This window comes from Penicillium longicatenatum (genome assembly GCF_028827895.1).
Source record: "Penicillium longicatenatum strain IBT 33135 chromosome Unknown contig_3_segment0_segment0, whole genome shotgun sequence".
Taxonomy (NCBI): domain Eukaryota; kingdom Fungi; phylum Ascomycota; class Eurotiomycetes; order Eurotiales; family Aspergillaceae; genus Penicillium; species Penicillium longicatenatum.
This window is the reverse complement of record NW_026643121.1, coordinates 840856-863780: the sequence shown is the minus strand read 5'-3', so window position 1 is coordinate 863780 and position 22925 is coordinate 840856. Positions and strand designations below refer to the sequence as shown.

At 50.1% G+C, this 22925-nt stretch overlaps 7 protein-coding genes across 7 annotated transcripts; 1 reads left to right on the top strand and 6 right to left on the bottom strand.

Annotated features, from left to right (window-relative positions):
• Positions 1-388: 388 nt before the first annotated feature.
• On the bottom strand, positions 389-2289 carry N7484_005676 (chaperonin-containing T-complex subunit CCT8; the record flags this gene model as incomplete). The annotated part of the gene is made up of 3 exons (XM_057116095.1): positions 389-1659; positions 1737-2107; positions 2231-2289. 3 exons carry the CDS (start codon positions 2287-2289, stop codon positions 389-391), a joined length of 1701 nt encoding a protein of 566 aa, XP_056971978.1.
• A 490-nt stretch (positions 2290-2779) lies between these two features.
• Positions 2780-4282, bottom strand: N7484_005675 (M48 family metallopeptidase; the record flags this gene model as incomplete). The annotated part of the gene is made up of 7 exons (XM_057116094.1): positions 2780-2815; positions 2883-2946; positions 3002-3047; positions 3100-3124; positions 3182-3422; positions 3509-3750; positions 3803-4282. The coding sequence occupies 7 exons, from the start codon at positions 4280-4282 to the stop codon at positions 2780-2782; spliced, it is 1134 nt and encodes a 377-aa protein (XP_056971977.1).
• A 535-nt stretch (positions 4283-4817) lies between these two features.
• N7484_005674 (VWA and PH domain-containing RING finger protein) lies at positions 4818-7901 on the bottom strand (the record flags this gene model as incomplete). Its single annotated transcript, XM_057116093.1, has 2 exons — positions 4818-7597; positions 7658-7901. 2 exons carry the CDS (start codon positions 7899-7901, stop codon positions 4818-4820), a joined length of 3024 nt encoding a protein of 1007 aa, XP_056971976.1.
• Positions 7902-13982: 6081 nt separating this feature from the next.
• Positions 13983-15412, top strand: N7484_005673 (pyruvate dehydrogenase (acetyl-transferring) subunit E1 alpha; the record flags this gene model as incomplete). Its single annotated transcript, XM_057116092.1, has 4 exons — positions 13983-14102; positions 14189-14322; positions 14390-14844; positions 14907-15412. 4 exons carry the CDS (start codon positions 13983-13985, stop codon positions 15410-15412), a joined length of 1215 nt encoding a protein of 404 aa, XP_056971975.1.
• A 468-nt stretch (positions 15413-15880) lies between these two features.
• N7484_005672 (uncharacterized protein) lies at positions 15881-16954 on the bottom strand (the record flags this gene model as incomplete). Its single annotated transcript, XM_057116091.1, has 1 exon — positions 15881-16954. One exon carries the CDS (start codon positions 16952-16954, stop codon positions 15881-15883), a length of 1074 nt encoding a protein of 357 aa, XP_056971974.1.
• A 778-nt stretch (positions 16955-17732) lies between these two features.
• Positions 17733-19154, bottom strand: N7484_005671 (OSTA/TMEM184 family protein; the record flags this gene model as incomplete). Its single annotated transcript, XM_057116090.1, has 6 exons — positions 17733-18119; positions 18177-18326; positions 18381-18506; positions 18556-18859; positions 18906-19056; positions 19112-19154. 6 exons carry the CDS (start codon positions 19152-19154, stop codon positions 17733-17735), a joined length of 1161 nt encoding a protein of 386 aa, XP_056971973.1.
• Positions 19155-21072: 1918 nt separating this feature from the next.
• Positions 21073-22520, bottom strand: N7484_005670 (mitochondrial 37S ribosomal protein uS4m; the record flags this gene model as incomplete). Its single annotated transcript, XM_057116089.1, has 3 exons — positions 21073-21927; positions 21993-22427; positions 22485-22520. The coding sequence occupies 3 exons, from the start codon at positions 22518-22520 to the stop codon at positions 21073-21075; spliced, it is 1326 nt and encodes a 441-aa protein (XP_056971972.1).
• Positions 22521-22925: the final 405 nt, after the last annotated feature.

Genomic DNA, 22925 nt, shown 5'->3' with positions numbered 1-22925 from the left:
CAAGGAAATTTTCAATTGAGGAGACGCTCCGTGGTAGAGGAATGGGGGAGATAACTAGCTTCGCCGCGTTTCAGGACGAAAAGTGAGTGATGGGTTTCGGGGAAAATCTGGGTGTCACGTGGCATGTATTATGTCAGCTTTGCGATAGGCCAACAACCTTGGGCCGATTTGTATACATTATTCCTTTTTAGTGCAATTGCTGTCTAATTTACTTCGGAATCTATACCATAATGTATGGATGTATTATCATACTCGGCTATACACACCAGGCGACTTTTTTTTCGTGATATCGTACGGAAATCTATCAGCGTCCCAACGGTCTCGAAGCCAACAGAAATGAAAGAACCTCAAGTAAAATGCACGTAAACCACGTTATCAAACGTTACATTTAATCCTCATCCCAGTTGGGGTTGGGGCCAGGCGGCTTAGGTCCACCGGCCTGGCGAGCCACGATGATCTGATCGACACTCAGCACAGTCCGAGCAGCCTCACTGGCCAGACGGATAGCCCAGCTCTTTGAGGCCAACAGGTCAAGGATACCCTCGTCCACTGCATCGAGAGTACCGTTGGAATCACCACCAATCTCGAGGTCCACACCAGTAGTCCAGTAGGGGTCTTCCTCCTCGGATGAGCTGCCCTCCTCTTCCTCTGTGGCGGGAGTGGTGCGGTGGTGTGCGGTGTACAGGCGGGAGAGAACCTCGGTGGCATCCAGACCGGCCGACTCGGCAAGAGTGCGAGGGATGACCTCGAAGGCCTCTGCGTATTTGCGGATAGCGTGCTGGGGCAGACCAGGGGTCTTGTCAGCAAAGTTAGAGATCCGCTCAACGAGCTGAATCTCAGTGGCACCAGCACCGGGAACCAGACGCGGGTCCTTAGTGATGGCCTTGACAACGTTCACACCATCATCAATGGCGCGCTCGACGTCCTCGAGGTGGTTCTGGGTAGCGCCACGGAGCACAATGGTGGAAGTGCGAGTAACGGCGTTGGCATCCTCTTGACGGAAGACAGTGACGCGGTCACCGCCAATCTCAATAGTCTCGATGACATCGACTTGACCCATCTCATCGGGCATGGGGGCACCCAGGCGAGCCAAGGGGGTGGCGCCAACCACACGGCACAGGCGGCGGAGCTCGAACTTGGACAGAATCTTGATGACCAAGATGTTGAAACGATTAAGGTAGTGAAGAGCCAGCTCGCCGACGGTGGAACCAGCAACAACGACACGCAGACCAGAGTCATACAACTCCTTAATAGCAGATTCCAGACGCTCCTCTTCGCCCTTGGTGTAGTCCATCATCTCCTGAGCGTTCTTCAGCAGAACCGTACCCTTGGTCTCGGTTTGGGAGACATCAATGGGGCAGCTGAACACGCCGACCTTGGCCCTCTTGGCCGACTTGACAACTCCATCCGGCTCACGTCCAAACACCATACCCTTAACAACCTTAGATTGCTCCAAGCTACCACCCATAATCTTAACGACCCGAACGTTGTCGACGTTGAAGTTAGCGGGGTTCTTGGGCAGGACCGCGAGGACCGCCTCCGCTACCAAACCAGCCAGGATATCCTCAGTGCCAGACTGCTTGCTAGCCACGACGGTGCGAAGGGCCTTGCTGAGCTCCGCTGCTGAGCGCATGTCCTGCAGACGGTCGACCTCGAGATCTATTCACATTTAAAAAACCAGTCAGTAATCGTACATCTATGTACCCCTGCAAGAACACCGAAATTCAATAACATACCCTCTAAGACCTTCAGAGCATAGTTCTGTGCCTTTTCGTAACCCGAAACAATATCGCTGGTCTTCAATCCCAACCGAATGAGCTCCTCTGCCTTCTTGAGCAACTCGCCGGCCAGAACAATAACCAAGTTGGTACCATCACCCATCTCCGAATCCTGCTGCTGGCTGGCCATAACAAGCAGCTTAGCAGCGGGGTGGACAACATCAAGCTCGCGCAGAATAGTAGCGGCGTCGGAGGTGAGGATCATCTTCTGCAGGTGGTTGATGACGATCTTGTTGCGGCCATAAGGGCCCAGGGAGGTCTGCACGGTCTGCGAGATGGCCTGGCAGGCCTCGATGTTACGAATGACAGCTCCATCTTCGGCGTCGTGGCTGCATTGACAGTGCAGTTAGTACATTGTGGTGCTGGTACCATGCTTTGCGGGCGGGACAGATAAGGAGGTGTGGTGGTGCGGCGGTGGGATGAAGTTGAGAATGGTGTTTTTCTCTGCTTACCTCTGGTATCCGGCCTTGAAAAGACCCGCTTGGGAGGGCCCAGGAATTGATAGCGACATTATGAGAGGTCGCGTCCGTGAAAGATGCGACTGAGGGGGATATGACGGGGGGGATGTCGATGCTGGGTCGAGTTGTGCCGGGGATTTTTTGGGAGCTCGGGGACGGTGGGTTTGCTCCGTTTGCACGAGGGGGGATTCACCAGTTGACTTTGTAGTTTACAATTGCATCATAGTAATTTTTAGGATATCTTTATTGGGGATATTTCATAATCTAATATTACAATAATAAAGCTTCGTTCCCTGTCCTTTTCGGTTTATTCATAGACCCATTCACCATCGAAACGAACTGGTTTGCGAACGCAGCGCACTTTGAAACTGGGGCACTAATGGAAACTGCAGTCAGTAATTGGACCAAAATGATTTGACGAAGACAGTCTTACTATAACTTCCAAGGGAGCTGCAGCCATTTTCAGCATATATATGCTCCGCTTTTTCAAGCCTGCAACTGGTTAGCCAAGAAGCAAAACATCAAGGAGACGAGTGCTTCATCTTACCAACCACGAATGGCTTCTTCACGATTATAGCTCTACAAATGGTGTTAGAATAAATGAATTCCAAACACCTAACTTATTACACTGGGTAGGAGAACTTACTGAAGGGTGGGTAGACAAAAATTCTGGTGGCGCCTCCCTCTCTAGTTTCTGCATCCGCTGCCATCTAGAACAATGTTAGTCGAGATATCCTATGAGACTAGTAGTATGGAAAGACTTACAGCTTGACAGCGGCTTCAGGATTGAAGCAAGCCTTGGACATCATCACTGATGGTCATAGTCAGCACATAGTAGGCAGTTTGTTCACCGCTATACATACATAATCCAATGTGATCCGCTTCAGCCTGAATTGACCCCAGTTAGTTAAATAAATCATATTTCCATTCAAAGCTTCGACTAACCTCTTGTGTCCGTGAGTTTGGCAGACTATACATGTAATTCATGACAAGCGAGCTCGCCTGTCCGGAGAAATCGAGTAAGAGCGCAACAAACAGAGCAACTCCCGTAGTGATGAAGCTGTTACTTGCACGCTCTGCCGGGTGATGCGCCACAACATGCGCAATCTCATGTCCTAAAACAGCCGCAAGGCCGTCATCATCTTCGCAAATGGGCAAGATACCAGTGGCAACGAATACTTTTCCTCTAGATAAAAATAATTCCCGAGTCAGCAAGCAATTGTTTCTCAGGCTCGAGCTAGGCCGGTCAGCCTTTGCAGGGAGTCTACTTACCCCGGAAGCACAAATGCGTTCGTCATGTGAGGGTCCGCGATAACGTGGACCTTCCAATCAGCACTTTCAATGGGTGCAAGGGGAATTAAACGCTGTAAGACTCGATCCACACGTTGCGTTACAGGGTGATTATCAGGAAGAATTTTGCCGCGCTCTTCGTTGAGAACCTGGCGGTAGGTCTGTTCGCCCATCTCCAGTTCCATTTGCGCAGAGACCATGTTAAAGCGGCGACGACCGGTCACCTTCAAGAATGTTAGATCCACCTTCTGGTGCGCCATATGAGCTGTGACTTACCTCCACTACATCCGTGTTGTATAGGTACACGCCTGATAACCCCAGTCCAATCATAACGTAGTGTTGGGGTTTCAGATATCGAACCACATTGTATATTAGTGGTTGGCGCCGGCCTCCTCCTGCGAAGCGATTATAGGTGTTGCGTGGGTAGCTGAATCGTGGGCCCGAGGAAAATACTCGGCAAGAGGGCTTTTGGAGCGATCGGTATGTAAATGCTGTTTGAGCTGTGCGCGACAACTGGGGTCCTGACAAATGAGAAGCGCGGAGTAGTGGTGGTTGCGCCCACGCCATGAGGAGCGGGCGAGCACTATGGGTAGTGCGCAACATTAATCTGTTCAACATGACTTCAGCGAGGAATAACCATGGTTTGCTTGAGTTGGATGTAGAAGAGTTCGATTTGAAGTGACTTCGAAAGTTGGAGGTGCTCAGACGCGGAAGCGGAGCCATCGGCGATAAGCCACGCTTCCGGCGTTTAGCCATGGAAGGATCTAGTGGCCGCAGCACTGTCCAGGAATCTTCCTATATGCCTTCCCTGCATGCTCGGTACTTTATATAGAAACTACAATGAAAGTTCTTCCAGGGCTTACAATACAAGAAGTTTAGTCATTAATCACAATAGGAATCAATTATGCAAGGGCTATATCAGTCCAGGAGATCGTCACGAAATTTCAAACAATAATCAGAACAAATGTTAAAAGAACCTATCCCATCCTCACACCATAACCAAGACCGTTAAGAGCATTGTAAAAAGATGTATATCCAAAGCGGCACCAATCCACAGGAAAAGCGCAAACACACCAAAACGAAAGCCCCTGGTATCATGCTGCACAGTCATGGCGGGAACAAAAGTGGTATCATATGGCAAAAGGGAAAAATAAGAGGGAAATATTCAAGTCATGAGCCGACTCCCCGAGGAACGCACGTATCAACCCAAGATAGAAAAAAAGACAAACAGGGGGGTAGTATCAACAGTATGAAAAAGATGAGGAAATTAATTATGAAAGAATGAAACCTTTTACTCTTCGGTCAATGCATCGTCGCCCATCTCACGCCAGTCTTTTGATCGGTCTGTCAACCGACGGACGCCAGCAATCCGTTGTGCCCAGTGAGCTTCGGACGGCGTGCGGTAAGTGTAGGCGCGCTGTGATGATATGACGCCGATACTCTGCAGCACCGCCTTGCGAGAATCGCGGCCGAAGACAGCGGGGTGGTTGATCCATTCCAAAGCAGAATCCAAATCCGCGTTGAGGGCGTTCATGGTCTGACTGTCAACAGAAGAGGACGGTGTGATAGTGGCGGTTTCGGATGCGGAAGAGGCATGGCTCTCTGCAAAAGTGGAAGACTTGGGCGAGGAGGAGCTTGGGGTGTGGTCGCCTCGGCTGCCCGAATCGCTCGTGCCCGAAGGCCGCGAAGCGACTGGGGGAAGTGGAGGCAGGCCACCCTTACCGAGACCCTTGAGGATGCTTCGAGTCTCATTCAGAAGATGCTGCCCCCGGTCATGTTGGCCGCGAGAAACAAGAGTGAGAGCGCGGGTCAACATATCAGAGGTAAGCAGCTCCATACGCCGCTGCACAATTGAGGGGTGAGGGGGGATGGGAGGAGTCATGGGTCGCTGGTTCTTGGCCTTGGGATTTGGTGGGAGCATGGTAATGGCGAGCAACGATGGGCGAGGGGAATGAGTGAGATGGCCATCCCGAAGAAGGTCCCCATAGGTCAGATCAGCCTGGATCAATGGAACCTCTTCCACACTGAGTACCCGCTGCTCGTCCCCATCTAGGCCACCGCCCAGCGCCTCCAATCCGGAGACCAAGCTCTCCCAGGGGTCCTGAGGCATGTTGTCTTGTGTGGCATTATCGGGGGAGATGACCAGTTGCACTAAGACATCGCGTTTGTCACCGAATCGGAGGTCTCCCAAAGCCGCTTCGGCATCCTTGCCTGTAGCGCGTTTGGTGGTGTGAAGGGCACCGCTAATCTTCACAAACTTGGCCGGGGATCCTTCAGGCAGGCGAAGCTTGAGCTTGACATTTTGGTGGGATGTGGTCTGCAAGGCACCCAAGCAGCCGGCAACACATTCCCGCAGCATCATCCAGTCCTTCACGTAGAGATAGGAGCCCTTGGTACGTGTGGAGAGCTCAATCATCGTGTCCGGTTTGTGGGTCAGGCCAAGTCCAAATGAGTGGATGTTGATCTTGGCAGCCTCGGCGCGCGAGACCACGAAATCAACGCTTTCGGGATCTGAGGTAGATGAATCACTGATCAACAAGATGGTCGAAACGGGATTGTTCAACTTGCGCTGCATCAGGAGATCCATGGCCACATTCGCACCCTCGACCACATCAGCTCGAAGACTCTTCTGGCCCACGGGCCGAATCGAATCAAGGATCTTGTTCCATCCACTCCAGTTCTTGGTGGTCATGCCTACCAAAGGCACTCCACCACCACTCGAGCCGAATGTCACCAAACCCATCCGGTCTCGGGCTCCAAGGTTCATAACAAGGAACTTAAGGGCATCGCGCAACAGGGTAATCTTAAGACCCTGCATGGACGAGGATACAGGAATAACCACCACGATATCGATAGGCACGTGGAACGAGTCGATGGACAGTTTATCCATATCGGGATTGCTGTAATCAGTGATAGCGGTATTATTTGACTTGCCCGCACCGTAGGACGAGTTGATGGATGCTTGTCGTTGGATGCGGCTGGTCCGGTAGTCATCGTCTTCCGCACCAGAGTGATCAAGTTCATATTCCTGAGCACGCGACAGGTTCTCCACCGGGTGTAGATCCATCAAGGCCCGGCGCCACATCTCCAGTTGCTGACGAGACTGGAAGCGCAAATAGAAGTAAGGGAGTTCGCTGACCGACAGGTTAAGAGAGAGAATGGGCTCGTCGACGCCCGCCTCCAGGGATTTCAAGTGCTTCTTAATGAGGATCGAACCCTTGAGAGTGCAGCGTGGCCGCTTGCGCTTTTCCGGTTCTTCGTATTGCTGAGAGCTGGATGGCTTCTTTTCCTTGACGCAGATGAGCATCTCAGCGAACAAGTAACATTCCAACTCTTGCCATGATTCTCGGTCCTTGCCAACGCGCATTTGTCCGTGCAGACGCAGCTTGCCAAAGCGGTTGAACTCCAGGCCATGCCAGTTGTCGACCCGGCTTTTAAGCTCCTCGGCGATTTCATCCAAATTCTCCGCCGGTTCCTGTTGGATGGAGCGGGCATCCTGCGAACCTCCAAATCGGGCAGAATATGGCTCATCCAGTTGCTGTTGGGTGGCCTGGCTGTGTCGCAGGTCTTCCACATTCGGGCGCCAATTTCCTTCGGGCACTTCCACGGTGATCAGGCATGTCAGAGACTGTTGCTGCCGAGATCGGTTCATGGTGGGGAATTCGCTGCGCACGGTGACAATCGGGGCCGGGATGGGGTTCTTGGTAACCCCTTGCCGCGGACTCAAGTCCGATTCCATGGCTTGCACGTCGTAGTCATGTCGCCGTCCACTGCTGGGATGTTGACCCTCATTGTAATTCTCCGAAGAGCCCGCCGCGCTACCGTTGCGTGAGTGGGGTTGACGAGGTTGCGATGCGGTGGTCAGGCGCTCGACACGCTCCCGCTGGCCGGTAGTATCACGGCTGTCGCGGCGCGTTCCAAATGACGGGTCCCGGTTGTTCGAGCGACTTCCACTGTCACTAGGTGGTCGACGGATCGACTGCTGTTCCCATGCGTTCGGGCCCGTCAAGCCACTCCGCGTAGTGGCGGCATCGCTCATGGTCACCGAGCGCACAATATTGCTGATTTTCTCTGTTGGTCGGAGTATCGGTTAGCCTCACATGGATCTCCACTCTTGTCGGGAATACGCACCGATATCCAAAACATTGCCTCCGCGGCTCGTGTCGAGGCCGAGGGGTGCATTGCAGGTTGGGCAGTATTGTGATTCAAATTCGCGAATGAATTCATAGAAGCATGCTTCATGAGACACGTGGCTGCAGGAAAACTGGAGAATCCGTTCTCCCCGCAGGGTGTGTTCGAGCGGCTCCTCGCAGACAGCACATTCGCTGCCAATGAACGTCCTCTCTCTCCGAGTGCGAGTGCGGTCAACCTCCATCGGGCCGGTTGGGTGTCTGCCCGATCTAGAATTAAACGACACGCGAGATCTGTTGGAGTGCGAAATCAAAGGGTCCGGGTAGTCTGAACGAATGGAACTGGCTGCTGTCGAAGGCGCACGCGGCCGGCTCGTGTGGCTATCGACGTGAGAGAGAACACTCCCGGATCGGTCTGTATCAGTCTTGCGACCGAATGAACGTAATGAGCGGAAGCGGGACGGTGATTCTGGTCGCGATTGAAATTCTGTACGTCACCCCATTAGCTCTGCGGGGGCAGATTGGAAAAAGAAATGACCCTGCTGACTTGGAATTTGACCAAGACTGGAATGGGTCGGGAATGTGGTGAAAGGAGAGAAGAAAAAAAGATAAAGTAAAGTACAAAAAAAAGAAGAAGAAAAGGAATGTTATGGGATGTAGTCAGGGGAGGTGGTGGTTTAGGAGCATCTAGAACAGGCACGGGGGGGGGGCAACACAGTCTCAGATTCCCGGGTTCTCCGATCTGAACTCACCGGGTAATAGGGATCTTCTCTTAGATCGACTGAGAAAGCCTTCAGGTAAAGAATGATTTGAATCACTCCCAGACTTAGAATCCGATCTGGGAGAAAGTCGAGGTTTCCACATGGGGGTCTCTCTTAACAAAAAAGAGGAACTACCAGAGGTGGGGGGGGGAGGAAAGAGAAGAGGAGAGCGCAAAAAATAATAAATTCAAAAAGACCGAAACTTAAAAAAAAACGGGATTTAGCGTTTTTTTTTTTTTTTTTTTTTAATCAAGAGAAATATTAACAGGGGGGAAAGAGTGTCAAGGTCAAGAGGGATTTAACCAGAGAGATCGGACTATCGCAAAGCGGCTTAGTTGGACCCAAGTTCTCCGTACCTCGTAACCTACAATTGTATATCCATTCAATCAGGGGCTGTAAGGACCAAAGGTTATTGGTGGAGAGGACCAGGATTCATTTCGCCTGGCGCTAGCTGAACCCACGCGAGTCTTCGTTTCGGTTTTCCGAATCCATAAAATAGGATAATAAATTCATGAAATAAAATAAAATAAAATCAATTCCCACAAAAAAGGAGAAAAGTGACGATCGTGGGTTATAGTCCAGCAGTGCCTGGTATCTGGAGAATGCGATCGGGTCCACCTGCTGCCGAAGTTGGACTAGCGAATAATGAGCCATGGGTGACTAGCTTAGCTTCGTGGGTCGGGGATTTTTCCTTTTTTTCTTTTTTTTTCCTTTTTCCTCTTTCCGTACCCTTATTTCTACATTTCCTCTTTTTTCGGTGGACCGATCCATAGATTAGAGGGTTGGAGATTGGAATTGGGGATTTCATTCGTTGAACCATTTCTCGGGATGGAAGGGAAATGGAAGATTCCATCCCGCATGGCAAAAGAAAGAGAAAAAACGTGGTGCACCCCCCTTACACAAAATCCTGCAGGACTATACATTAGTGACGGAGTCACCCGCCACACTACGTATGGCCCCCATTCTATACACCTACCGTACACTAAGAATGCAATACACCCTCGAGTGGTTCATGTATGAAAGTGGGAACCAGGGCACCGGGTCCTGTTCTGTTGCAAATGCGGAACATCGCGTGGAGCTCATACTTCCCACTGGAGGGTTGTGAGAGAAACATATCCAATTCCTAGCCCTGACTGGTTTGAGAGTACGCGTTCATTAATCTGAACAGTGTTGCCCCCTTTCTTATTTTATTTTATTTTTGTTTAATCTGTTCCTATACATCTGTTGGTTTATGTGTCCATGGTTGTATAGTTGGGGCGAATATTGTACTGGAAATCTTGATCGGAGTCCAGCCGGCACTGATGTAACCCTTGTAAGCCCTAGACACTTTAAGCCCTGGGCTTTCTAGACCTTCCACTACTGTATAACTGATACTAGGAATTTGTCACATGCTTGTATAGGGCTAGATCTCTTTTAGCTTTTGACTAGGATTTCTCTCATTTTGCCTTGATATGTGATCGGGTATATAGTCCGTCAGTCCCTCGTCATCATCCCTGGGCATCTCTGTTTCCTTGACTCCAATTCTCTCCAATTTCATCATTCCCAGGGCCTTGGGATCGCCCGTCATGGTTAATCTATCCATGGATTCATCGGTTCCTGAAGAACCCCTTCCCCAGAACTTAGATGCTCGGCAAGATACCCGTTCCTCTCATCCGAGGCCAAAATTTTAAAGTACAAGGGCTAACCTTGGAACCAACAGCTGCGATGGCAAGATCTTGGCGGATGACCTAAGCCGGGTAAACTCCCAAATGAGCCCAGTGGAGACACATGGGGAAGCTGCGGCATCTCTGATTGGTGATGCACTTGCCGACCGTCGATCCTCCCAAACGTTTTCTGTCAATGGCACTGCACTGCAGACTTTCCCAAGGTTCATTTCAGATCATGCGCTTAAGCTTTCGCCTCATTTTTGCATTTGAACGTCATTCTTTGATCAACTGACTATGTCTTCGGCAAATGGTTGAATTGGTGTTTCCGGCATCTGTGTCTTCGTGTCGGCCGACTAATTCCAACCTGCCCGGTGGCGGATCTCCAGTCTGTCATTCTCCGCGCCTCCGGCCAACCTGCCCACTCGCGGAGATTTCCTGACCCAGATCTCTTACCAGTGCACTGCAAACATCCACTCTGCGCCTTGACCCCTTAATCGTCTGCCGCGCTTGCTTGTCCTTGGGAACGCCATGGCAAGTCCACCATTCTCCACAAAACAACTTGTTTCCGTCCCCTAGTGGCCCGGTTAACATGAGCAGCACGAGCTAAGCGAAATTATTTGCACATCGGCTCCATTCTCCGTCCGTGCTGTTCTGCCGCGGGGTGGACTCTCCCCAATATCGCGTGCACAAGTGATCGGCCCAGGCTCTGCTTTTTGGGTCCTCTCTGGTCCAAATGACGATCATGACCGTCGATCTGCTGGATTTGGCCACTGGTTGTCGTCCTGTCATAAACTCTGGCCCCGTAGGCGAGTCTAGCCTGCTTAGGCTGCATGCGTACTGCGTCGGCGAAGGCTAACCGGGCCGCCACTATTGGACGTGTCCACAGCAACGGAGATCCTAGATACAAGCACTTTGTAACTGATCATCGGCGAATTGATTCATCTACATGTGTGGACTTGTCATTTGACGTGTACGTGCTGGTCGGCCTCGTGCGAGATGTATCATTTGCATATCCCTTGAGACCTGTCAACTTGGAGCCCTACTGAAATTAAATGCTCCATCGGAACCCTCTGATCTGCCCTACTATTGCCGAACTAATATGACAGCTCCCGGTGGCCCCCCTTTTTTTCAAAACCGGTAATTGGGATTTACATTTAGAGTCTCCTATCCTTGTGCACCAAAAATAAGAACATAAACTCAACGTACAAACTATTGCTCTGATTGTTACTGCGGAGATACAGTTTACATAGATCATGCAAGTGCAAACCCAAATAAAACTCAAAATCACCTAGCTATAGTCCCGAAATTCAGTCCCCTGCTTACGCGCTCTTTTGGGACTTGCATGATGATCTTCGCCGTTGAAAGTCTCGCAAAGCGGGGATATGCACATCCTCCTTTTCTCTAATCCGGATCTCCACCGGGGTTAATACCCCTAATACTACCTACCGTACAATGGGTATGGTTATCAAACATCATTACTGATTTTCCCTTATCGTGGTCCTGGGCCTTGTGCTTGTCCCACTTATTTGCTTAGTCTAACGTTGAACGTTGGACGTTGGAGTCCGTAGGGGATTGATCGTTTTCTGCGCCCGCTCTCGTCCGTGCTCAGGGGAGATCATGAAGCCAGCGTTTCAGAACGTGAGCATGAACACAGCCTCCAACGAGAACAGGTCGGACTGTGCAAGCGCACGTCAAACCTGTTGGCTTGATGCTGTTGTGATGTCCATTGCTTAGCCAGATGCAGAAATCACTGTTTAAGGTTTAGTGGTGAAACGCCTTCCGCCAGTCTGATGCAAATTCTATTCGTCGGGGCTGATCCCGGTGGTCCAGGAACTACGTAGAACTAGATGCATATGGGACTCGGGCGGGCTTTCCGCTGTCATGGACGACCGTTTGAGCTTGAGGTATTTGAAGGTGCAGCTTGGGATTGTCGATACATCGCGCATATTGAGGTACCCAATGCGAGCTTGTATTGGCTGTGGTAAAGAATTCTTCCTGCCCAGGTGTGCTACTGCATGCAGAGGACTTTGGAACCCTGTATAGGTTCGATTTCTCGTTTAGGATGGTCGACCCGACCGTATTTTTTTTTTTTTGAGCCAATCTCTTCAGCAGGGATCAGGGTTTCTGGCTTCCACGGATCAGAGCCATTGAAGAACGGGTGGCAAGGAGGAGCATGTTTCATGATCGTAGTCACTTCTAGATCCAGTTCCACTATCAGCGTCACTGCTGTATATTGTACGTACAAATCAATTAGATCTGTAACAAGGAAAATTCTCCGACTTCTCAATCGCTTGGTAACCTCCTTGTTCACGCCCCACTAGATACAGTGTCAAGCTCCTTCCGCAAAGAGACTGATCAACAATCGAAACTACTTAGGGCCAACATGAAACACGTACAAGATTTTACTAGTCAATCACCGGCAGCAGAGAGACGAGCTATTGAAAGCGAGTCTCCAGCTGAGATTGGGAATAGAGACTAGAGAGCCCAGACCAAGGTCTTGGTTGCCCTGGTCAGCTATTCAACTCCGCTGGGCAATGTGGACCGATATTCTACTAGTTTGCGTGATGTTTCAGGTCGGATTTATGATTTGCGGCTCTAGATCGCATTCGTCTTTTTTTATTTTTATTTTTTTTTCTATCATTCTATCCACATTGAAAACCAACATGTAAGCACCATGAACCTTCATCAGTGCCCCTATCCGGCTAGTTGAATTCATGACCCAGTTTGGTTTGCGCCCCGGAGCCCTATTAGAAGTGGAGCGTCAACATTCGGAATACATCCGTGACCCGCTCTTTATTTATCCAGGACAATGAAGCCGAACTGAGCACCGAACCACGGAACTGGGACATGAGAATTTTGACTATTTGGAAAACATCTCTAGGCCTGCACCATAAATTGATTGGCTGATTCAACGGGCACTTATAGTTCACGATTGTCCAAGTTTTTCTGATGCCGAGACACGTGAAGCCAAAGTATATCCTGCATCGCGGCACGCAATGACATTCCCCGGCGGAAATGCGACGGGTCGAATTGACAAAATGTAGCGTTGCAGTTCTACGTCTCTTGGTATTCTCACGTGCCAAAGCTTTGAGGGTTGCTGTATCTCCTCATATCAATGCGGGGAAGTTGGTACCTCGTGTTTCTGTGACAAGAATTGACTGATCAATTGAGGAGCTGTCGATTTAGCCTATGAGAGATTGATGTGATTGATACACAAGGCCTCTTTGGCCTTCATGATTTGAGCTGTTGACGTCTTTGCACAAGGAGATGATTGGTCGTTGAAGTGATGCGTTGTGGCTGCAATCCGACTGGTTCAAGGTCAGCGTGATAAGGGGAATCAGCATGTCCACGACTTGAATCAGATATGTCCACGAGTACCAACACGCGTGCTTTATACCAACTGGTGAATCAACCGGACAGGCTCCGGAGTATTCGGAGAACGTTCGGACTTGGAGGTCCTTATAATCGAACCTCTATGTGCTATTTGGTGTTCATCAATAAGTCATGGAAGATTTTCCCATCACATCCAAAGAAGTGTTGTAGCTGTTAAACATTGTGTGGATATTCGTTGAGCAAAGGAAGTAAGTACATCTAGGATTTTTCCGAGCTCGGACAGATGAACCATTTGACTCAAGCACAATGTGTTCTGACCCAACATTTATAACAGAGCAAGCCGTCACTTTCCTTCTTTAACCGGCATCTTTTATTTCACTTTTTCAAGCATCTTGGATGGAAAAGTGAGTTGATATGTACAAGGCCAGCTCCGGGTTTGGTCTGTTTGCAGGTGTCTACACCGGCGGCCCCCGAAGGGGAAGCGCTTAAGTAATCGGGAAAGTTTGTTCCCAACATCTCATCGGAAAAGTATCGCTATCTCCCTCCCCATCCCTTCTCCCATATACAATTGGGCTCTACCTGCATCATGCTCTTCCGTACTGCGGCCCGCCAGGCTGCGCCTCTGCGCCGTCAGGCTTTCGCCCCTTTGACCCGTCGCTCCGTCACCACCGACGCCGCCTCTGCGCACGCCGAGAACATCCCGCAGGTTTGTTGAGCCCCGTTCGGAAAACTGGAAATGCCCCTCCAGGCGCTGTCGGACCCAATGCTAATCGTAGCGATTGCGCTGTAAAGGAGGATGACAAGCCGTTCACCGTCCGCCTCTCCGATGAGAGCTTCGAGACCTACGAGATCGACCCGCCCCCGTACACTTTGGAGACCACCAAGAAGGAGCTGAAGACCATGTACCACGACATGGTCTCCATCAGGTAAGCGACTACTACGGAGAAATCTATTCATATATGCGCACATATGCTAATCGCTTGATTCCTTTAGACGTATGGAGATGGCTGCCGACCGCTTGTACAAGGAGAAGAAGATCCGGGGTTTCTGCCACCTGTCGACCGGTCAGGAGGCCGTCGCTGTCGGCATCGAGCACGCTATCAACCGTCAGGATAAGATTATCACTGCTTACCGTTGCCACGGTTTCGCTTTGATGCGTGGTGGTACCGTCAAGTCCATCATTGGTGAGCTGCTGGGCCGTCGCGAGGGTATCGCGTACGGAAAGGGTGGTTCCATGCACATGTTCGCTGAGAACTTCTACGGTGGTAACGGTATTGTCGGTGCCCAAGTGCCCGTCGGTGCTGGTCTCGCTTTCGCTCAGCAGTACAATGAGCAGCCCAACACCTCCATCATCCTCTACGGTGATGGTGCCTCCAACCAGGGTCAGGTCTTCGAGGCTTTCAACATGGCCAAGCTGTGGAATCTCCCCGCCCTGTTCGGTTGTGAGAGTATGTTCACCCCACCTTTCCAAGCCGTGAGTGTAACTCGAAAAACTAACCCAACCAAATAGACAACAAGTACGGTATGGGTACCTCCGCCGCCCGCTCCTCCGCCTTGACCGAGTACTACAAGCGTGGTCAGTACATCCCCGGTATCAAGGTCAACGGTATGGACGTCCTGGCCACCAAGGCCGCCGTTGAGTACGGTAAGAACTTCGCCATCTCCGGCAACGGTCCTCTCGTCTTCGAGTATGTCACCTACCGTTACGGTGGTCACTCCATGTCCGACCCCGGCACCACCTACCGTAGCCGTGAGGAGATCCAGCGCATGCGCAGCACCAACGACCCCATTGCCGGACTCAAGCAGAAGATGCTCGAGTGGGGCGTTACCTCCGAGGAGGAGCTCAAGAGCATCGACAAGGCTGCCCGTGCCTACGTCGACGCCGAGGTCGCCGAGGCCGAGCAGATGGCCGTTCCTGAGAACACCTCCCGCAACCTCTTCGAGGACATCTACGTCCGTGGCTCCGAGCCCAAGTGGATGCGTGGTCGTACCGTCGATGAGACTTTCTACTACTAGATGTCTTTTTCCCCACCGAAAGCTGCATGACGGTACCGGTCTAGGTCTTGGGTTTGCCTAGATCTAAAAGAGTTAATGCTTTGGGTATTTATTCCCCTCTGGGTCGAGGATGACGCGCTGTGCATCCGCGTTCCTATCTATCACTATTCTGTAATTTAGCCGATGACTACTCTTTTCTTTGTTTTTGTCCGTGCCTTTGTCTTTCTAGAGTAGAGCAATTGTCATCATCTTGGTTCAGCCATCGATTTTTGTAGAAGGTATTACCTAATGCCAACTTCCATGACATTGCCTCTATGAAATTTAATCTGCGGCTCGCAACACAAATTGTTATGCCGTTCCCTGTCAACTTGGTCCTTAACGCCTATGCTTGTGTAATGGGTATCATACTAAAGACATAAAAGATCATAGCCTTGAATCCAGAGGCCATTCCCACAAATAAAAAGCAAAGAAACAAAGAACGTTTCCCACCTAAACGGAATCCTGCTGCAACATCTGAAGAATCATCTCCTGAGTCCTCTGCACAGAATCCAGCTTCTCCTTGAAGATAGCACGGTCCCGATCCAGTTCCCTTCGTAACTCAAATTGCATCTCTTGACGTAGTTCTTCCTTGATACGCTCGATATCCACAGACACGGAACCGTATGCGTTTGCCTGGTGTCCTGTACCAGAGGAGAGATCAGCACTCGACTCAGAAGCAGCTTGCACCAAAGCAGAGAGCACAGGCGAATCTCGGTGATCTGGACTTCCGTGAACAGACGTCGTGTCAAGATGTTTGTTAAGTTTGCCCAGCGTGTCCAGAACAGCGTTCATCATCCGATCGTTCGGCGGGCTTTTCTCTGTTTGCGTCTGCATCACCGGCGTACATTGTGTAGAAGTGTGACCGGAAAACATAGATTCATACCCAGGAGGTAGCTTGACACCAACAGGCAAAGACACAGACGATTGGACGTCATACGGTGCAATAGCAAGCGGAGCAGCCCCCATCTCCTGCCCAAACATCTCATCATAACCAGAAGATCGAACCCGCTCCTCATTAACCTGCGTCTGCGAAATCGTTCGCCGTCGAATCATCTCATCTCGCTTCTCAATCCGCCTCGCCTCGGACTCCTGCCACCGAACCCATGTCGGAATCCACATATCCAACACAGCACACCACTGCGGATTCATCGAGTCCTCGGACAGCTGCGCACCGGATATCGCTCGCTGCTGTCGCTGATCTTCTAGGAACTTGACTCGCTGTTTCGTGACAAGTTCCACCTTCCTTCGAACAGAGTGCCACGAATATGGCCTTCCATGCGCGCGTGTGAATTCCTCTGCTACACCGCGCCACCAGTTACAGATATCGCTTCGCTTGCCGAAACTTTCGGCATGGCGGTTGCATATCTCGAATAGTGAGACCTCTTCCCGGGTTGTGAGTCTTTTACCGTGTTTGCGGTTTGCGTCGCCGTCGGAGTCTATAGAGCGTTGACGCTTGGTACCACGGTGCTGGTTTGTATTTGGTTCTGAGGTTTGGAGTGTTGATGTCAGGTCGACTGGACTCATTTGTAGATTACTTTGCGACGGTCTGTTGCGGATTATTACCGCTACCGATGGTGATTGCGGGTTTTGGTCTTGGAGGCTTGTTGTCCCTGTTGAGATATTTGTCTCGCGTGGTAAGGGAGATCGGTAGGGCGACTGAGAATATTCTGGTGCTATTTGCATTGATGAGGGTGTGACGGTATTGACTTCAAGGTTGGTTCAAATGTGGTAGGTACGAGGTTGAAAGGGGGACATGCGCCTGTAGGGATATGGTTTATTTAAGTTGATTGCGAAAGTCAGAGTAGAGGTGAAGCATGAAGGTAAATTATTTGTATAGTTGAGCAGCTGTTTGATCGGCCTTATCAAGCTGGTCTAGACGTGGGGAAACGAGAGAAGTGCAAATCGGTCGGGAGGTTTGCAATTTTAAGAGCGGTAATTTTCAGCGGTAATTTTGGTCCACTGGCCACGGAGGCACATTATGGTCCTTTCGACCTGAAATTGGATTCTTAGGCAGATAGATATTTTTCGCTCAAAATATGGACTATTAAATGACGCAGTTCATGACAATAAATTGAGAATCCATATTTGCTTTCTAGTTCTCTTGTTCGTAGCATTAATGGTATTAACAAGCCTTGAAACCCTGGCAATCGCCATCATTCAACGGCGTAAAGTGATGCATTAGCATATAATAATGGGAGCTCGCTTGTTCGTCAACGGATCACAATCACGGGAAACTCCATTCGGGTCGAACTGCAGCTTGCTGATCGTATCATCATAAATCATGAGCCACTTACAAAATCGCTCAAGCCACCGGCGATACTTCAGAGCCACCGCTAGGCCCACGCTTCATCATTTCGTAACTACGATCAGTCTCGCGGTTCTTGCGACCAACAAAAAGCCAGCGAAATCCTCGTGCAGTAGCCTTGATCAAGTCCCATGGATTCATGGCATCGAGGAAGGCCTTGATGCCCAAGAATCCTCCATAGTATCGTTGGTCAGTGCCGTTGCTCATAATATCGCCCTTGTTGAGCATGTATGGACCCCATGGGAAACCCCAGAAATGCAAGATAGCGAACAGGAACATCTCAATGCAGATGAGGAGATTGGGCAACCCATTGTTCCAGTCGAAAAGCTGAACTTTGGCGGATGATTTAATCGTTCCCGATGAGGTTAGGAAGTCGATGATCGTCTTTTCTAGCATTAGAGGATTTCCAAAAAATAGGAAAGGGTGAATGTGACTATTTACCGATTGCCAGAAAGAAAGGAAAATCACAAGCTTGATGCAAAGAATCTTGAGGAAAGGCCGATGGTGCGCGATGTCGTCCTTGATCTGGATGTAAAACTGGATCAAGCAGTACATAGCAACGGTGACCGCAATTGACTCGATAACTAGAACCTGAAACTTGTCAGCAAGACTGGAATTTAGTGAATTGACAGAAAGTGGACCTACCCAAACATGGGCATAGTAGGGACTATCCGAGTCCTCGCAATAGCGGCCGTCAGCCTCGGCTGCAACAGCGATGACTGTCATGATCACTCGCAAGAAGCAGTATTGGAAAACACCGATCCAGATGACCTGTGTCAAGTCAGCTTCGATTTTTCTCCTTTTGGCGGGGCGATCATACATTGAACCAGGTGAGTCCGCTGCGAGGCCTCCGCAGTTTGCCTTTATCGCGGTTTCCACAGAAGCATTTCTGCATCCAATTCATGGGCCAAACCCAGTTGACTGGCTCGATGCCACGGAAGTACTCTTTCTGGGTGTGTAGGTCGGGTGCAATGTAAGAGCAAAGCAGAGTGAAAAAGGAGGCAATCGCAAATGGCTCATAGCAGTCGCCAATCAGCTCAAAGTATACAGTGTGTCTGTAGAAGTAGACACAGAGAAATGAAGTGATGGCATAGATGGGAATCATGAACAGGATACGGAGGATGCTGGGAGGAATTAGACAAAATACTGGTCGGGTACTAGACGACTTACTATCGCTGTTCAGTGGGGTTGCTGTAATGAGTGGCATGGCCGATCATAATAATACTGGCGAGGATGAAAGCCAGTACTGTGAAGATGGCACAGAGAATCCAACATAGCTCGTGGAAGGTGATGCCACCATCCCAGAGGTTGACCTCATGGACTTGAGAGAATTAGATGACGAAATAAGGGGGAAGAGACTTGAGCTTTAGACTCACTTGAGATGTCCTCCTCGGTGGAATTACACTTGGGCCAAGTCATGGCGGCGTACGTGCTTCGATGAAGTTTGGAAAACCTCACGATTATAAACAGTTGCTTGCAGCCGCTGACGTACGAAAAAACTGGAATGTCGAGAAATTCCGCCGATTCAATGAAATGCTTAGGCTCCACTAGTCCCAATCATGATCGGCGTAAGGCTTGTCTTTTTCGCGCCGGTGCGGGACGCCGCGTAACAGGTGGGTCAGCCTTTATCCTTACGCCGGTGCCTTATGAAGTGCATATTCCAGGTGAAGATGAGGAACCCTGAAGTCATCAGTGGATTCTGCAATTTGAATATGTTGTCATGCTCTTTTGTTTATATTGTATGTTGCTTAAGTTGGGTACTAATATGGGACCTTAGTAAGCCCAAAAACAAGCATCACGATGTTGATTCAGAAAGCTTGGCATTGTATTGTTTTTGAGGTCGAAATTAACCTGAGATAGCTATAATTTCTTTTTCTTTCTAAGGACTATAGTCAAACCATCTGTCGAATTTATCTATCGTCGCATGTAATAGGCAGCATTGAAGGTTCTGAGGTTGTGAGGGACTTGGGGATCAATATATATCCGGAATCGATATGCATACAACATTTGACGACCCGTTCACCACCTATAGCACTCTACTCAGTTGTCTATGACAGTATTCATTCCAAGACTTGTTGGCTTACAGTCAAAAGACAAGCTCCAATGTCCACTTTGATAACTAGTAACACATTGACTATTGATCTTGTTCGGTACACTCATTTCGACATCAATTTGGCAGTTGCCGGAGATGAAACCATTCACCACCATCAATGAGTCGTTCATATGGCATAAACTGCTAGCTGGAGGAAAGAAGAGCTGCACAGAACGGGTGAGAATGAGTGTGAATTAGAATGAAACCTCTAATGAAGCTACTCCTCAGCTTCTCCGGCGCCATGTTTTACCTTCTTACGCTCTACAAACGCTATGTCTTCGCCAACTGGCAGTCCAACTCTAAAGGTTCTCTTGCTACCTTATCTTGTATCTTCAAGCTCTGTAAAGATGACGATATCACCTCCGACAACACTAGGAAACTCATTGGACCAGCCAAACCCTCTAAATCTCGTACTTCACGTCCCTTATTCAAAGTATAACATTAGAGAAAGCCAACAATTACTCTCGGTCCAACGTTAACAGTTGGAAGAAGAAATTCCAACAAGTCTACTCTTTCTATTAATTTGTAAAAACACTATGATGACGATAATTGGTCTCTTTCTGATAGCATTACCTGGGACCTCAGACCAACGAGTCCCCGTGTGCTGGCAGATTTCGGCTTTGACAAACTCGCCACGCGCAGGGAGAAGAGTCAGCTTGTGGGGGAGAATCAGGATCTACGCTTATCTAGGATTTCAGCCCATGAGTTTTAGATATGGCACGAAGAAGGTTCGTTGATTGTCAATACCGCACAAGCATACTGCCAGGTGCCCGAGAGCCGTCGAGGAGTCTATTTTGAGTGGTTTTTCGCGCATGTTTGGGTGCTGGAGAAATGATTATGGGAGGAGATGGTGGAGACATGTGTTCATAGGGACACGGTTTTGTAAATTCCATTGACTTATCTTTTCGCAAGGTGAAAGTAATATGGAATGTGTTTATCAAATGATACTGAACTACTGGGAGCATTGAAGAACAATTGTTTCATGTATGAGGATTTAAGCATTGATATATCCATTTACAAACCATCGTGGCTATGGTGGTACAGAGGGCCAGGAAACCCTGAAAATCAAAAGTAAAAAAGGCACCAACACCATGGTCAACATGAGCACCAGAGGAGATATGCAGCGGGGGGTGAATATGAAAGAGACCCAGTAATACACTCGAGAGAAATGGGTGGGGGAACAATAATAGAAACAGGAAGGTATGGCTGAGTAGAGGTGCTTATAATAATATCATGAGTGCTCCTCTACCAACGTCTCTTCAGGTACCAGCCATAGGCCGGAGTGCTAACTGACTCTCCGAAGGGAGTGGGCACTTCGGCGGAGCCGGGGCGGGCAACGGGGTGACGCAGGTATACAGCGGCGCAAATATTCTGGTTGACCTCGAGGTAGCGGGGAATGAAGGCGAAGACAGACATGTAGTCCCGTGGACGCCAGGGAGTGGCGTATGGCTTAGAGTGATCGATGGGATTGTCACGCATCTGAGTAAGAGCGCGGCGGAGAACATCGAACTCCTCCTCAGACAATTCCGATGCGTCGACCTCACCACCCTCGGCAGCTTTCTGGAAGGCCTCCGATAGCTTGTTACCGGCCTCGTCTGATGTCTTGGGAGCGGCAGCGGTCTCCTCACTAGCCTCACTAGTTGACTGATCCTTGGACTTCTTGGCGTCCTTGGGCTTCTTCTCAGCACGTGTCGCCTTCAGCATCAGGGTGAGCTCGGAGAACTGCGATTCAAGACTGTCTGTGAGGATGGTGCTGGTCTCGGAGCGGGACAACACACGGCGCACGGCCTTCTGGAAGCCGCGCAGCTCTTGCTTGCGCTTCGCCGGGAGCACATCCTTGTCTGTGGACATGATCGTCTTGGCTTGGGCCATCAAGGCCTTGAGAGTATCCTTGGCGCTTTCCTTTTCTTCCTTCTCCGCGGGCTCCGGCTTGGTCTCGGCTTCGGTCTCGGCCTCTTCTTCAATCTCACTCTTCGACTTCAGCTGGCGGGCCTCTCGTCGCTCAAATTTTGTCTTGGGGGCACCGGTGGCAAACATAACACGCTCAGGATCGACCTGGAACAGATCTCCGGGGTTGAGGAGATAGCTGGGGTGTCTCATCTAGGAGCGAAATCGATATTAGTATCAAGAGACTGGTTCACATGGACTCAATTGCCATAACACACCTTCTGACCGTTCACGGTAACCGCGCCATGGATGACAAACTGCCTCGCTTGCCGGGCACTACTAGCAAACAGTGCTCGGAATATGGCAACATCCAACCGGCGCTCCAGGGGAGCGAATGCCATCTGGGTATAGGGGACCAGACGCGGATTGCTGGGCTTCCCCTCCGTCTCCACTTCCAGACCGGAGCCTCGACCGGCAGATGCCTTGGATCCATCGTCCATCGCGAGATCTTGCGTGTTCATGGGGTAAACGCTGCGGATACGCTTCGAGAACATGCGCTTCCATTGGCCCTCACGGACCTGCTCACCGTGGTAGGCGCGAGAAACGGCCTTGGCAGTCCATTTTTGCTGGAAGAATGTGCGGTTGATAGTGGACGGGGAACGGAATCGTTGCAGGTTATACAAGTTGTACTTGCTCCATGATTGACGGATTTTCTAGACGGAGAACATCGTTAGCGGCTTGTCCACTTGGGGTCCGGGCAATTGACATACTCCCTTGGACAAGGTGTTGCTGGCCCTGTTCCTCATTTTGGCGACGGCAATAATTGAACGCGACGCGGGGAAAAGAGTGTGGTGTGATCGAGGCAATCGTGGATGCACGACTTGATCGACCTGAGCACCCAAAACTTCCATGGCACGTGACCTTTCGTCAATTGCCAGTTTGTTACGCCTGAGAAAGCAGGCAGAAAGTCAGCTTAGTCCTGATTGGTTGAATTCTGCCTCGCTTACGGTCAGATGGGCCACCGCCTGGGTGCAGGGTATAAATACATCCCGTCTCTTCCACCTTTCCTCCTCTTTTTCTTTTCTTCTTCATACTTACCTTGTTTGGGTGGCTGCGATCATGAAGGCGGTCCACCACAGATTGGTCCCTGCATTGCACAGCGCGGCGGACTGGTTTGTTCAACGGCCTTCGGGTCATTGACAGGCGTATTC